The 14,445-nt window shown below is 41.0% G+C and overlaps 1 protein-coding gene across 2 annotated transcripts in view; it reads left to right on the forward strand.

Moving 5' to 3' along the window:
• The first annotated feature begins 296 nt into the window (after positions 1–296).
• LOC108427405 (C1q-related factor) overlaps positions 297–14,445 on the forward strand; it is a 58,712-nt gene continuing 44,563 nt past the window's right edge. Inside the window, exon 1 of one of the 2 annotated variants that reach the window (XM_017697504.2) lies at positions 297–1,367. In XM_017697504.2, the coding sequence (XP_017552993.1) occupies positions 717–1,367 (651 nt within the window). In that variant the 5' untranslated portion in view covers positions 297–716. The remainder of the gene's footprint in view (positions 1,368–14,445) is intronic. The other variant, XM_037544920.1, reaches the window with a different exon arrangement.

Below are 14,445 nucleotides of genomic sequence, written 5' to 3' on the forward strand. Positions count from 1 at the left end.
TTGGTGTGTGGGCGGGGATGTAGGAGGCGCGCAAGACTTCAGTCTCTTCTCCAGTCCAGCAAAAACCGAGCCAGCCAGGAGCAGGGCGCAAGAAAACGAGAGAGAGAGACCTAGAGAGAGAGAGAGAGAGAGAGAGAGAGAGAGAGCGCTGGAGAGCGCTGAAGCGAGTGCGCTTGTGTGTGTGCGTGTCGCTCTCCCCCTCACACACTCCTCAACACACTTCTCGGGAACCTAGAGCTTCTTCACTTCACTCGTCTTCTCCATCCCTCCAGGAACCGTTCAGTAGGGATTTTTAGAGTTTTTCTTTTTCAGTCCTTCAATCCATTCACTCTATCCAGCATGCACCTGTATTTTTCTTTATCTCCTTCTCCAGCAGTTGTCCAGCAAGGATCCTCGAGCTTCTGACTGTCAAGCCATCTTCCAAGACTGTCTTTCTGCAGCAGTTGTCCAGCGAGGAGTCCTTCCCATCTGTCTCCCATCCAGACTGTCTTTTTCATTCAGATTCCTTCTGTAGTCCATCCAGCAAGGAACTTAAGAGTTTTTTCCCTGGTCATCCACCCACCGTACACTCACCTGGACTGCCTCTCAGACTTCAGACCACCCTGCCCCATCCAGCAGCCAAAATTTCGGCCCCCGGCAGACCCACCCTGGCCGCCCAGCCGCTGCCGCGCCTCAGCCTGGGCAGGAAGACCCTGGTGGCGGCTGCTGTCGGGGTCATGCTGGTCCTGGTGCTGGTGGTGCTCATCCCAGTGCTGGTCAGCTCCGTAGGTGCTGATGGCAGCAGCAGCGGCCACTATGAGATGCTGGGCACGTGCCGCATGGTGTGCGACCCTTACCTGAGCAAAGGGGGCACCGCCGTCGCCACGGGAACTGCCAGCACCGGGTCGTCTTCCTCCGCTCAGGCCGAGGCCGAGGCGCTGGCGGCCGACCACAGTAGCACCAACCTGCTCCCACCCTCCACGCTCGTCCAGGGGCCGCAGGGAAAGCCGGGACGCCCGGGCAAACCGGGACCTCCGGGACCTCCAGGACCTCCCGGAGAGCCAGGCCCCCCGGGTCCGATGGGGCCCCCGGGGGACCGAGGGGACCGGAGTCGGAGCGTCATGGGGTCAGGAAGCAATGGAGCTATCAGTACGGTCACCTACAACACGCAGCCACGAGTGGCCTTTTATGCCGGACTTAAAAACCCTCACGAGGGCTACGAGATCCTCAAGTTCGACGACGTGGTCACCAACCTAGGCAACAACTATGACGGCGTCTCTGGGAAGTTCATTTGCAGCGTGCCGGGCACCTACTTCTTTATCTATCACGTCCTGATGAGGGGTGGCGACGGCACCAGCATGTGGGCCGATTTGTGCAAGAATGGGCAGGTGAGGCTGACCCAGCGTGTGTCCAGATCAGAGGCTTTTAGTTTGGGCTGAGAGAAAAAAGTTCTACTGGTCGGTTTGAGCTTCACACACGGGTTCAGCTGCAGCAGTCAGTGTGATCCCTGTATTCCTCCGTCTTTCTTTCTCTAATGTTCTTTCTTCTTTTCTTTCTTTCATTCGTTCTTAATTTTGACTCTTTCTTTCTCCATATTACTGTTTGCGTTCTCTGTCTTTCATCCTTCTTTCCTTCTTTTTTGTCTCTCTTTCTCTGAGGTTTTCTTTTTTCTCTCGTTTTCTTTCTTTTCCTTTCTCTCTAACTCTTACGTTTGTGTCCTATTTATCTTTTGTCTTTTTTTTCTTCTTTTATCTCTTTCTTCAAAATTCTTTCTTTCATTCTTTCTCAAATTTCTCTCTCTTTTTTTCTTTCTCTGTATTACTGTTTGTATTCCCCTTTTCTTATATCCTGCTTTCTGGTCTCTCTTTCTCTGAGGTTCTTGCCTTCTTTCCTTCTCTCTTTTTCTTCTCATCTGTTTTGTTCTTTTCCTTTCTAGTCTTATGTTTGCATCCTTTCTTTCTTTCTTTCTTTTATTCTTTCTTTCTTTCACATTGTTCCTCTTTCTCTTCTATATCTTCTGTTTTGTCTTTTTCTTTCTGTCTACTTCGGTTTTCCTCCTTTTTCTCTCTATGATACTGCTTCTTTCATTCTTCCTTCCTTCTTTCTTTCACATTCTCTCTTTTTATCTCTCTTCTCTCTCATTTGTTGTCTATCCCTCTCTCTTTTCTGATTTTTCCTTACTTTCTCTCTGTATCTCTCTCTCTCTCTCGCTCTTATTCTCCACCCCCCCGAGAGTTTCTCTTTATTTCATTAGCAATCATAGCCTTTTCTCGTACATGCGCTCCAGTCTGTGACGCTTTTTTCTTTTTTTCTTTTCTCTGCTCTGTTGCTGCTGAGTGCTGTAGACAGCAGATGCTCACACAGAGAGAAGTGGAGTGGAGTGTAGCTCTGATTCTCACCAGCGCAGAGTAGAAAAGGGTCCAAATGGGTTTCTGCTTAAAGCCGTATCCAGTTTCTGTACAGGTGTGCGTTTGTATATATGTGTGTGTGTGTATGTGTGTATGTGTGTGATGAGCTTGACGAGTCTCGCTCTCCATCAGCCTCCGTACTCAGCCAGTATTCCTGGGGTTTGGATTTTTCGCTCCTGTGCTCCGAGGGTTTTGGCATATGTACAGCCTGGAGTGCCTTTATTATTATTAAATCATCATTAGGAGCGTCGCCACACTGTCAGCACAGGCTTTTCTCTCCACGTTTCAGTCTAACTGCATCCCACTCCTCCATCTGAGCGCTATGAAAATAACATGAGAGAGAAACAGCTGCACAGAAACAAGACAGTTATTCATCATTTAATATAGTTAGTTAATATGAGCAACTCAGTGTAATAACACTACTCTCTGCATAAGTGATGTCTTAAGGGATTCCCCCAGTTCTCAAAGAGAGTAGAGCTCTAATAATATTAATTTTAATAATAATAATACAGCCCATATCATTAAATGGGGGCCTATATGAAATAATTGTTTTAATGAGGATATTGAAGCTCAGTGATCACTACAGTAATCTAAAATACTATGACTGTATATTTATTACTGTACCTTCCACTTATTGAAGCTTTCTAATATTTTACAGAGATGAATGTGTCTGTAGGAGTGAAGTGGTAGAAGATGATCAATATATATATATATATATATATATATATATATATATATATATATATATATATATATATATATATATATATATATATATATATATAAATCAAGATTCATATATTTATCACTATTTTTAATCTAATTATAATATAGACTGGTTATAATTTCAAAAAAGTATTTATAAAGAATTATTAGGGGGTATTAACGCCTTTTTAAACAGGTGATGCATCTCACACTTATAAAGAAGAAAGATGCAGGGGTGCAGTTCTGAGCATTTGACTTACAAGGGGATAAACTGTAGAGCATTTAGAACATTTAGGAAATAACATACAGAAAAAAATAATACCAACAATAATTATACTAATAATAACATAATAATAACTCAAAACCCTTTCCAAATTTGGGAGTGCTGTACAGCTCCTACTGTTCAAAATCTCTTCCTCCAGTTTGGATGACAGACTAAAGAGAAGACGTCATCCATGTTGATTAGTCAGCTCTGGACGTTCTGAAGAAAACTTGATAGTTTTAACTCAAACCTGCAGTGTAGCCTCTTTCACAGCGCCCCTTAATGACCAGTATATTTATAATTAATATAAATAATAAAACATCTTTCCCCATAACTCTGTTATCAGATCAAATAGGGCACTGTTGGCTCTCTGTGAGTGTGTTTACATGCACTTAATAATCTGATAACTGCAGAAAATCAGATTTTGTCAGTGATCTGATCAACTTGTTTACATGCATTTGAGTAATCAGATAATGGGGAAACTCCAGGTCTGCATGAGTCAGGCAACAACTGTTCAACTGGCCAGAAAAAGACATGATGTAAACGTAATGTAAACTCAGACTCCATTCCGCAGCTTTTTCTTCGGCTAAAAATATGAATATACATCATCTAGAAGATGAGGAATATTTAAATCCTTCATTTCGTCAAGCATATATTTGGCTTCAGCGTCGCTCCAAAAGTGTTTTGCTGCATCTCGCAGCAACACCACTCGCTTATTTCTGGTACCACCACCTGTTTCTGCACATGTGCAGACTGCGAAATCTGAAAGAAATCAGAGTAAGAGTTCACATGCACTGAGAAATCTGATTACTGAGCTAAAATCCAGCTCTCTTCATCAGATTTCTAGACCTTACTCCAATCTAATAAAACAAAGTATTCTGTTCACATGATCATTTGAATAATCAGATAACAGCAGAAATCCGAGTATGATCAGATTATTGAGTGTATGTAAACACACTCTGTGTGTTGCTAGCAAGCAATGAGGGGTGAAAGAGCAGGAGTGAGAACAATTATGAAAACAAAATAATGCAATAAAATATACTTTTTTATTCATTTCATCAGTTATACCCATTTCATTTTCATCATGCATTATATCAATATTTTTTCAAGCAAATATGCACACTGCATGAAAGACCCCCAAAACAGGAAGAAATTCATGTTTTGGCTGTTGTGAGAGGGGTTAAATTTGAAGGCTAGAGCATTTCAGTGGCACTGCAAGTTGCTCAGTGGACAATAGTGAAAAGTATTGTGCTTATGAGAGTTTGAAAAGGCATCATCTGAATGGTCCTTTGTTCTGTGATGTCAAAGAATTCTTCAATAACAACAAAAGTGAAGATGTGGTACTACAGTGAGGGCCAGCGTATGGGCCCTAAGAGGTTTTCAATAAGAGCTCATTTTCTGTTGTTTTCTATGTAGTTATTTACCAGTTAGACTAAATGCTGCTACTCAGTGATGATCGTCTCCTTTACTCTGCTCACATTCTCATGGGCACAAAGTGCTGCAACTCTGGCAGGAATCTCAGCAGCTTTTGGAACTCAATCTGTCAGTTTCAGACCAAAGTGGTCAAAGCTGAGGGCAGTACTGCAGGTCAGTGTTGCTTTTTCTGGTCTTCTGGTTCTCACGCATTTAGCCCTTCACTGCTAAAACAGTGATAGAAACTACAGAACTAGGAAGTGTAGGATGTTCAGGTACCACAAAGGTTGTAAATGCATCACTGGTTGCTTTTCTAATCTGAACATTTTGACCATGGTCGCAGTATTTATCTATTTTTGGTGTGAATAAAAGCAGTGGGTCAGAAGGCAGAGCCTACAAGCCTGCACACTTTTAACGGATGACCTATAAAAAGCTCAACACGTTACCCAGCTACTGCGCAGCTAAAATAACCCAGTGTGGTCGTGTGTGTGCATGCGTATGAAAGCAGGTAAGGCCTGCTACACGTTATACTCAGTCTAGTGTCTTCTGAAACTCAAAAAAAAGACCAAATAAATAAATAAATAACACAAGAAGGGTCACCGTGTGGCCTGGAGGTCAGCAATCTCCATCATACACTCGCACGTTCACTTTCCCTGGCTAGACGGGCCGAGTTTCAGTCAGATAAACACAATTACCGAAGGGTTAGCTTCTCTGAGAAAAACTGTCTGACTTCCACAAAGACAGTGTCACTGCCCCAAACGCCGGGTGGCCATTAAAAGCATGTGGAGGAAGAGAAGATGGTTAGAGAGGATGGAAGGGAGGTGGGTTGAGAGGAATAAAGAAACAAACAAACACGCATCTTTTCCCTCAAACTTCACAGGTCGAGTCCAGTCGATTGAGAAAGTCACTTTTCTCCAGGAAGGCATGTAGAGCAAAAAAAAAAAAAACTCTCCAGCATTGACACCTACAGTGTTTATATAAGTCCAGCTGGGCTCCAATAAAACTGTAAGCATGGACTCAGGACTGTAAACAGTCATTCAGCACTGTTTATCAGAAACAGTCAGAGTACCACCCTTCATTACATCTTACAGACAAAACAGACAGGTTTCAGTGTCAGAAACATGTGTATTCAAGAGATTGTTAAAAAAGATGGTTCTTCAAGGGAGATTTAGTACAGACAATGGATCTATAGAGGACCGTAAACCCAAAAGGACAATTTTCATGCTTAAATAGTTCTTTGCATAGTTCTTCAGATTGATGGGGAATATGTTCTACATGGTTATATATCAATAAAAAATTGGAAAGGTTCTATGTAACACCAGAAATAGTTCTGCTATTGTTACAATGTCAAGCTTGCAACAAAAGCACACTGAACACTTTTTGGTGCTACATAGAACCCTTTTAAAAATGACACATTCCCTATAAATTTGAAGAACATTTTACAGTGTTCATGGTTTTTCACAGTGTTCATGGTTTTTTACAGAACCCATGTCTTTACTAAAGAACCCTTGAACAGCCATTTTTAATAGTCATTTTGACTGAAAATTAAATAAAAGATGGTCTCTGATTTTTATAAAGTTCTTTAGTATAGAAAATAGTTCTACATTGAACCAGGAACACACAAAAGGACAATTTGCATGCTTAAAGGGGTCTTTCCATGGTGAAACGGTTCTTCAGATTGATGGAGACCATGTTGTACATGACTAAAAATAGAAAAAAGAGTTCTGCTATTGTCTTCTTAAAAAAGATGTTTCTTCAAGAGTTCTTTAATACAGTCAATGGTTCAATTTAAGGCCATGATCACTTAAAAGGAACATTTGCATATTTAATTTGCATGGTAAAATTCTACTCTGATTGATGGAAAATATGTGTGTGTGTGTGTGTGTGTGTGTGTGTGTGTGTGTGTGTGTGTGTGTGTGTGTTTGTGTGTGTGGTTCTAACAAGAACAAAAGGTTCTTCTGTTGTTACAGTGTTAAGCTTGTAATAAGAACCATTTTGGTGCTATACAGACGCCTTTTCAAAAGGGTTCTATATAAAACCATATACAACATATTCTTCATCAGTCTGAAGAAAACTTCACAGTGTTTAAATTAAGTTAAGTGATACTTTTTTGATCCCACAAACGGGGAAATTCCACCTCTGCATTTAACCCATCCGTGAAGTGAAACACCACATACACACTAGTGAACACACACACTAGGGGGCAGTGAGCACACACTTGCCCGGAGCGGTGGGCAGCCCTATCCACGGCATGGACTGTCGGCCCTCTGGATCGAACCTGTTCTATATAGAACCATTGTCTTCACTAAAGAACCCTTAAAAAGTCAGCTTTCAGTGGCTGTTTTGGCTGAAAATTAAATGAACGATGGATTCTGATTTTTCGTAACAAAGATGGTTCTTCAAGGGTTCTTCAGCACAGACAATGGTTCTATTTATGACCATAAACACAAGGAACATTTGGATGCTTAAAGGGTTCTTTGCATGTGAAACAGTTCTTCAGCTTGATGGAGAATGTGCTGTGCATGTGCTGTTCTGTATAGAACCTTTTTGAAAGATTCTAGATAGCACCAAAAATGGTTTTGCTATTTTTACAAAGTCAAGCTTGTAGCAATAAAATAACCTTTTTAGTGCTATATAGAACCTTTTTCAAACAAGTTCTACATAGAGCCATAAACAACACATTCTCCATCAATCTGAATAATCATTTCACCATGCAAAGAACGTTTTTAGCATGAAATGTTACTTTTGTGTGTTCATAGTCCCATATAGAACAATAGTCTGTACTAAAGAACTCTTGAAGAACCACCTTTTTAAAGAAAAGCCCAAGACCATAGTTCATTTCATTTTCAACCAAAACGGTCATTGTTCTAAGGTTAGTTGTTCTAAGGTTTGATAAGTTGTAAGAGACAGTGAAGAACCAATGCACTAAATCTGATTATGGGCTGGAGGTTAGAGAACCGGCCCTGTGACCGGAAGGTCGCCAGTTCGAGCCCCATAGCCAACAGTATGTGACTAAGGTATCCTTGAGCAAGACACCTAACCCCCAACTGCTCCCCGGGCCCTGTGGATACGGCTGCTCACCACTCTGGGCAAGTGTGCTCACTACCCCCTAGTGTGTGTGCTCACTAGTGTGTATGTGGTGTTTCGCTTCACGGATGGGTTAAATTCGGAGGTGAAATTTCCCCGTTGTGGGACTAATAAGGGTCAATTAATGTTAAACAGTTGCGCTCCATTAGTGAAACAGTTATTCAGTGTTTTTTTTAAGTACTGTCAATATCCACAATATGCTCAGACCTTATTGTGACCCAATGTGACATAATTCATAATGACAACAATGCATGTTGTCATATTGCTCAGCCCTACTTTGTAGGCTTGTAGAGGAACTGACAACTGAGAAAGGACTAGAAGGGCGAACACAAACTGCGTCAACACATGAGCTACAGTCTCTAACTGGACACCAGCAAAGTGGTGCTACAGGAGAGGGTTTCTAATGAAGTGGTAAATAACTGAACACAGTCAGTGGGTTCAGTGCTGTATGTGCTGTTTTCATTAACCCTGAGAGTTACACTGTGTAACACTCCCTGTGTTCTGCTAAGTCTGAACCTATGACAACCTTGACATACAGGCTGTTCGAGTTAAATCAGGATGATTTCAGTGTGCAAGTGTTTGGCAACTGCCGCAGAAGAGAAGTTAAACATTGTGTTGAATCATTTTCCTCAGTTTCTTTTCTGCTATTCCTCACACTTTCTCTCGTTACACCTTTCTTCCTCTTTCCTTTCCTTCTTTCCTTTTCCTCTGATTCTGTTTCTTTCTCACTTTCTCTACCTTGCTGTGCCTCTATCTCTCTCACTCTTTCTTATGTTCCTTCTTTTTTTCTCTGCCCTGCTCTTCTTTCTGTCATCCCTTCTGTTTTTCTCTTCTGTTCTCTTCTCTCTCTACCTTACTCTTCTCATCTCTTCTTACTCCACCTTACCCGCTCTCCTCTCTTTGTGTGTCTCTCTTAATCTCGCTCTCCACCCTCTCCTTTTCTTTTCTTCCCTTTTCTTATTTCTACCTTAATTCCTCTCTCTCTTTCTGTCTCTTTCTTTCTGTGAACTGTTGCTGCCTCTGTCCTCTTGTGTCTTTCTCTCTTAATCTCACTGTCCTTCTCTTCTCTCTCTCTCTCTCTCTCTCTCTCTCTCGCTCTCTCTCTCTCTCTCTCTCTCTCTCTCTCTCTCTATCACATACTCTTCCTGGCTCTAGTTGAGTCTTCTTCAGCAATGTAACTCACAGTTTCGGCTCCTCTAAACATGTTGATGAAGAGTTTTCTCAGTCTGTGACTCTTTTAGTTTAGCTTTTCCCGTCTTTGTCAAAGCTGATGAAACAGTGTCCATTACTCTGTTCTTTCTCTCACTGATCAGAGACTATCTGCAGTGTGTTACTATGCAGTTCATATTTTCAACCAGGCCCCTATTTAGAGTACAATACAATCTATGAGCAGTAAACAGCAGCAGGGTTGAGGCTGTATGGACATTATATACAGCTGTAAAATAACATTAAGCAGACAAATGTATGAATAACTGTAGAAAGAGAAAAATAACAGTAAGGCTACCACAGGTAATGAGCACATAGTGAGTCCAGTGTGTATTTAAATCAGAGTAACTGTTTTCAGAAGTTGCCTGTTGCTGTGTGTGCAGTCCTGGTTGCCTGTTGCTGTGTGTGCAGTCCTGGTTGCGTGTCGCTGTGTGTGCAGTCCTGGTTGCGTGTCGCTGTGTGTGCAGTCCTGGTTGCTGTTGCTGTGTGTGCAGTCCTGGTTGCGTGTTGCTGTTTCTGCAGTCCTGTTGCGTGTCGCTGTGTGTGAAGTCCTGGTTGCGTGTCGCTGTGTGTGCAGTCCTGGTTGCCTGTTGCTGTGTGTGCAGTCCTGGTTGCGTGTCGCTGTGTGTGCAGTCCTGGTTGCGTGTCGCTGTGTGTGCAGTCCTGGTTGCCTGTTGCTGTGTGTGCAGTCCTGGTTGCGTGTCGCTGTGTGTGCAGTCCTGGTTGCCTGTTGCTGTGTGTGAAGTCCTGGTTGCCTGTTGCTGTGTGTGCAGTCCTGGTTGCGTGTCGCTGTGTGTGCAGCCCTGGTTGCGTGTTGCTGTGTGTGCAGCCCTGGTTGCGTGTTGCTGTGTGTGCAGTCCTGATTGCCTCTTGCTGTGTGTGAAGTCCTGGTTGCATGTTGCTGTGTGTGCAGTCCTGGTTGCGTGTCGCTGTGTGTGCAGCCCTGGTTGCGTGTTGCTGTGTGTGCAGCCCTGGTTGCGTGTCGCTGTGTGGTCAGCTCTGGTTGCGTGTCGCTGTGTGTGCAGTCCTGGTTGCCTCTTGCTGTGTGTGAAGTCCTGGTTGCCTGTTGCTGTGTGTGCAGCCCTGGTTGCATGTCGCTGTGTGTGCAGTCCTGGTTGCCTGTTGCTGTGTGTGCAGCCCTGGTTGCGTGTCGCTGTGTGTGCAGCTCTGGTTGCGTGTCGCTGTGTGTGCAGTCCTGGCTGCCTGTTGCTGTGTGTGAAGTCCTGGTTGCGTGTTGCTGTGGGTGCAGTCCTGGTTGCGTGTCCCTGTGTGTGAAGTCCTGGTTGCGTGTCGCTGTGTGTGCAGCTCTGGTTGCGTGTCGCTGTGTGTGCAGTCCTGGTTGCCTGTTGCTGTGTGTGAAGCCCTGGTTGCGTGTTGCTGTGGGTGCAGCCCTGGTTGCCTGTCTCCATGTGTGCGTTCACTGTTTGCTGCTGGGTGAAAACTTTGCAGGCCTTGGTTCATGCCGCTTTAGGTCTTTTGTAGTGTTTGTTCTTGCCAGGCAGCCAAAAGCTGAGGTATTATGGAGGAGCACTAATGCAGAGTCAGGACAAAGAGCAGTGCAGCCACTGCGAGCGTTTACGGCCAATGTATAGGAGGAGCCGTGCAAGGAACAGGAGAGCATATGCTGCTGTAAAGCTCCGTCTGCCGGAGTCTCCCCTGAGAGCCGTCTCACAGGCACTTACAGAAACACTGGAGACGAACCCCCTCAGAGAGGCGGCTAATCTTTATAAAGCGGTTACCGCCTCACTAATTAAACAGCCTGCTCGGATCACAGAGAGAGAGGGAGAGAGACAGAACGACGCGTGTGTGTGTGTGTGTGTGTGTGTTCGTACATTTTCAGGACAAAAATGAGAGCAGTCACTCATAAAATAAGGACAGTGGATGTTTTACTTTTTAAAACTGAGAAATCACAACTCTTCCTTCTGCTTACTGGTGTTATGGTTAGGATTACACGGATAGAATTCTTATTACTTAAAAATTCACATACTCCATTCACTATTGTTATTGTATAGTGTGTATTATTATACATAGCGTCGCTGTCCAAAGGAAAAATGTATCTCCATTTTTGTTGATTTTTAGTTTTCTGCTTCCTTTGAACGCGTGAAAGTTTCATGATGAATGGTCCAATAGAAATGCTCTAAAATTGCTTACAATAAAATATCTTTACATTAAGTTACATTAAGAGTAAAGAATGTTTTGCCCTCTCCTGTAAACTTACCATTTTAGAGATAATTGTTTTCTTTGGACAGCGACAAATATATATTATGTATATATGTATAATACATATAGCCCATATTATTTTTATACTTAGACATATGGATCTATTTACAACATACTATTATTACATATAGACATTTATATAAAATAAAATATATATTAGGCAGAACACATAAAAAATGTGCCATAACTTTCCTCAAATATGTTCAATTTAGCAAACAAACAGTAATTGTGTATTACAGTGTGCTCTGTAGCGGATGTCCACTTCAAAAAAATGTCATATGACTAAGGTTGTGCAAACTTTTCCTACCACTGTAGTTGCTCTCTTAATACACACAAATATATCACATAGAGTTCATATTACAAAAACTATGTAGTGATATGCATAGACACATATAAATATGGGGCATACTTAAATATGTTATTATTATTATTATTGCAAATTGGTACTTATATTAACTTATTTAATACATATGAAGCATATTGTGTTTACACATATGTACTTAAAATACGCACCTATATTATTATTACACATAAGTGCTTTCATATATAAGACATATGTGGCCTGCAGTGTGTGCAGATATCATAATATAAGACCTATTGTTGAGGCTCTGTAGTAATGTAAATAAAAACAAGTGTGAGGTCTAATATGAATGCGGTGTGTGTGTGTGTGTGTGTGTGTGTGTGTGTGTGTGTGTGTGTGTGTGTGTGTGTTGGGGAATATAAGCACACTTGTTTTTTCTTGTTCTCAGTGATAGAGTGGCTGGTTTACTGAAATAGAATGTAAAATCACAAAAACAAATGCTCTTTGTTTCACAGCTATTTGTGTTTGTTTTAACTGTTACTGTTATCGATCTGGTAAATATACTTTACATCAGAATAATTAGTTGCTGGTGAAACTGTGTGCAGTAAATTGCAGAATTTTTGAGAACTGAAATAAGAATTTTTACAGATTTTGCCCATCACTGAGAAAGCATACTTTTGTTGTTAATAAACAGGTTTGGATTTACATCCCTGCTGCCTGACTTTTTTTTGTGTTTTAAAGATTTTTTTCCCAGTATTCTTTTAGTCAGGAAAGATAGCTGATCTATATTCTGTGCTTATTTATTTATTCGTATTTTTAGCTTTTTTACCTGAACTGAATTCAAACACCCTGTCTTTTATTTTCCTGCCAGAAAAGTAATTATTAAAAGTTTGTGTGACAAGGTACTAGCAATACAAGCAAACACATTTTGTTTGTACATTTGTGCGCACATGAAATCATAACATCTTTCATCTTTCATTCCAACACAGCAGTTTACTTAATTGCAGAAAATATGTGAAACAGGCAGTGACAATTCTCAATGTTCAATGCGAACTGTATTGCGGAAACGTGAGACCATATTTATTTATTTATTTATTAAAAAATAAAACTCATGATAAATAAAAAAAAATCAACTTCTCTTTCAAATGAATAAAAAAATAAATAAATAATTACAAAGTATTGTTTTCACAAAATGTAGGGGTTAATCTTTGGGACGTCCCAGTAGAAAGTACTATCTAATTTTTTTTTTTTTTTAAATAGGATTAATTAGTTTATAACATAATCCTTGTAAAATTCTTAGGTCTATGGTCTGAAAACTTCTTTTTTTTATTTTATTTTATGGACTTCATAACTTAGTAGCCAGACAGACTCCAGAGCTTCAAACTCTTACATTCTTTGAAACTCCTCAGAACAAACACCTATATCAAATATCACAACAGACATTTGTGTGTGTGTGTGTGTGTGTGTGTGTGTGTGTGTGTGTGTGTGTGTGTGTGTGTGTGTGTGTGTGCAACATACTGTGTACAACATTTAGTTTGAGGAACTTTAGTGGCTCCTGAGTCCTGCAACTCTCATCTACCCCAACACTTAGTGTGACATTGTGAGTTTGAACCCAGTGAAGCCACAGCCATCTATAAGTGGGTGCCAAAAAAGAGAAAACAACTCAGCGAGTTCCAGCTAGTGGGGAAACTGAATGAGTTTTGAATAAACTGGTAGAACTCTAGTGTCCCTAGTCGAGTTAACTCATGCAAAACTCTTTTCTAAGTTACCCCATAAGTTTAAGTTAAGCTGACTTTTCAGTTTTCAGTTTGAAACATAAACTTTATCTCCTCTGCAGACCAGTTTCTGCTTCCGCTTTGATGAATGTTATAAACTGTAGTTGTGATGCAAAATACATGTGCAGAATGTACTTAAACTTTCTGATACAGGTGTTATGGCTATTCTTCTTTTCTTTAAGGTATTATTTACAGGATTCCCCACCCCGTCTAATCAGAAAAAAAAATATATATATACTTGGAATGGCTTCACTTACTAGTGTATTCTGATTGAATTGTATACATGGACATGTTCACTTCTGATTGAGCTATTAGTTCGGGGGTTGGCAATCCAAATGTTAAAAAGAGCCATTTTGTCCTTTCAACAAAAATCAGACCACCTTGAGAGCCACAACATTTTATGTCAATTTTAACATCTTGGCTGTAAATATGTCTCAGTATGTGCTGAAGTTCTAGCAAAGGCTAAACATCTCAAATACACAAAAACACAGACTTACTTTGCTCTGCTTTAAGCTTTTGCTGCTTTTCTCTCATCTCCAACAGGAAAACTTTTCTCCAAAGTAGAACAGTTTCGTGTAAAATGACTCTCAATGTTTGCCATTTTATGAGGCCAAAGTCGCTTCTCATTCACCAGCTTCTTTATCATATTTTCCAGTTCAACCTTAAATTGTGCCGGAGGTGCCAGAATTTAACAGCTGTGCCATTTAAGGTGGAATGGCAAAATTTGAACAAGTAACTGACTTTAGCTTTGTGATTATTTAGTGTTTGACACTGTCTCACTGCAGGTGAAATGTATCAAGCCAGCTGAAGTGATTATGAATGCAGATAAATCCATTCTTCTGTAAATGATCCATGTTTATCTTATATCTTTCTCTTTGTCTTTTCGTTACCTACTAGCTAGGCGAGACTGTTGTCTGTGTTGCTATGGTGACCAGCAGTCTGCACACCATCCTTCAGGGTCAAGACTATTTATTGTTAAAAGTGCATTGAATGACCAGCAGAGCTTTATTTTACTGTAAAGGAGGATTATTTAATTTTTACCTACAAATACTATTTTACCTAATTCTAGGTAAAATAAAAGAGCCACAT

This window comes from Pygocentrus nattereri, chromosome 14 (assembly GCF_015220715.1).
Source record: "Pygocentrus nattereri isolate fPygNat1 chromosome 14, fPygNat1.pri, whole genome shotgun sequence".
Lineage (NCBI taxonomy): Eukaryota > Metazoa > Chordata > Actinopteri > Characiformes > Serrasalmidae > Pygocentrus > Pygocentrus nattereri.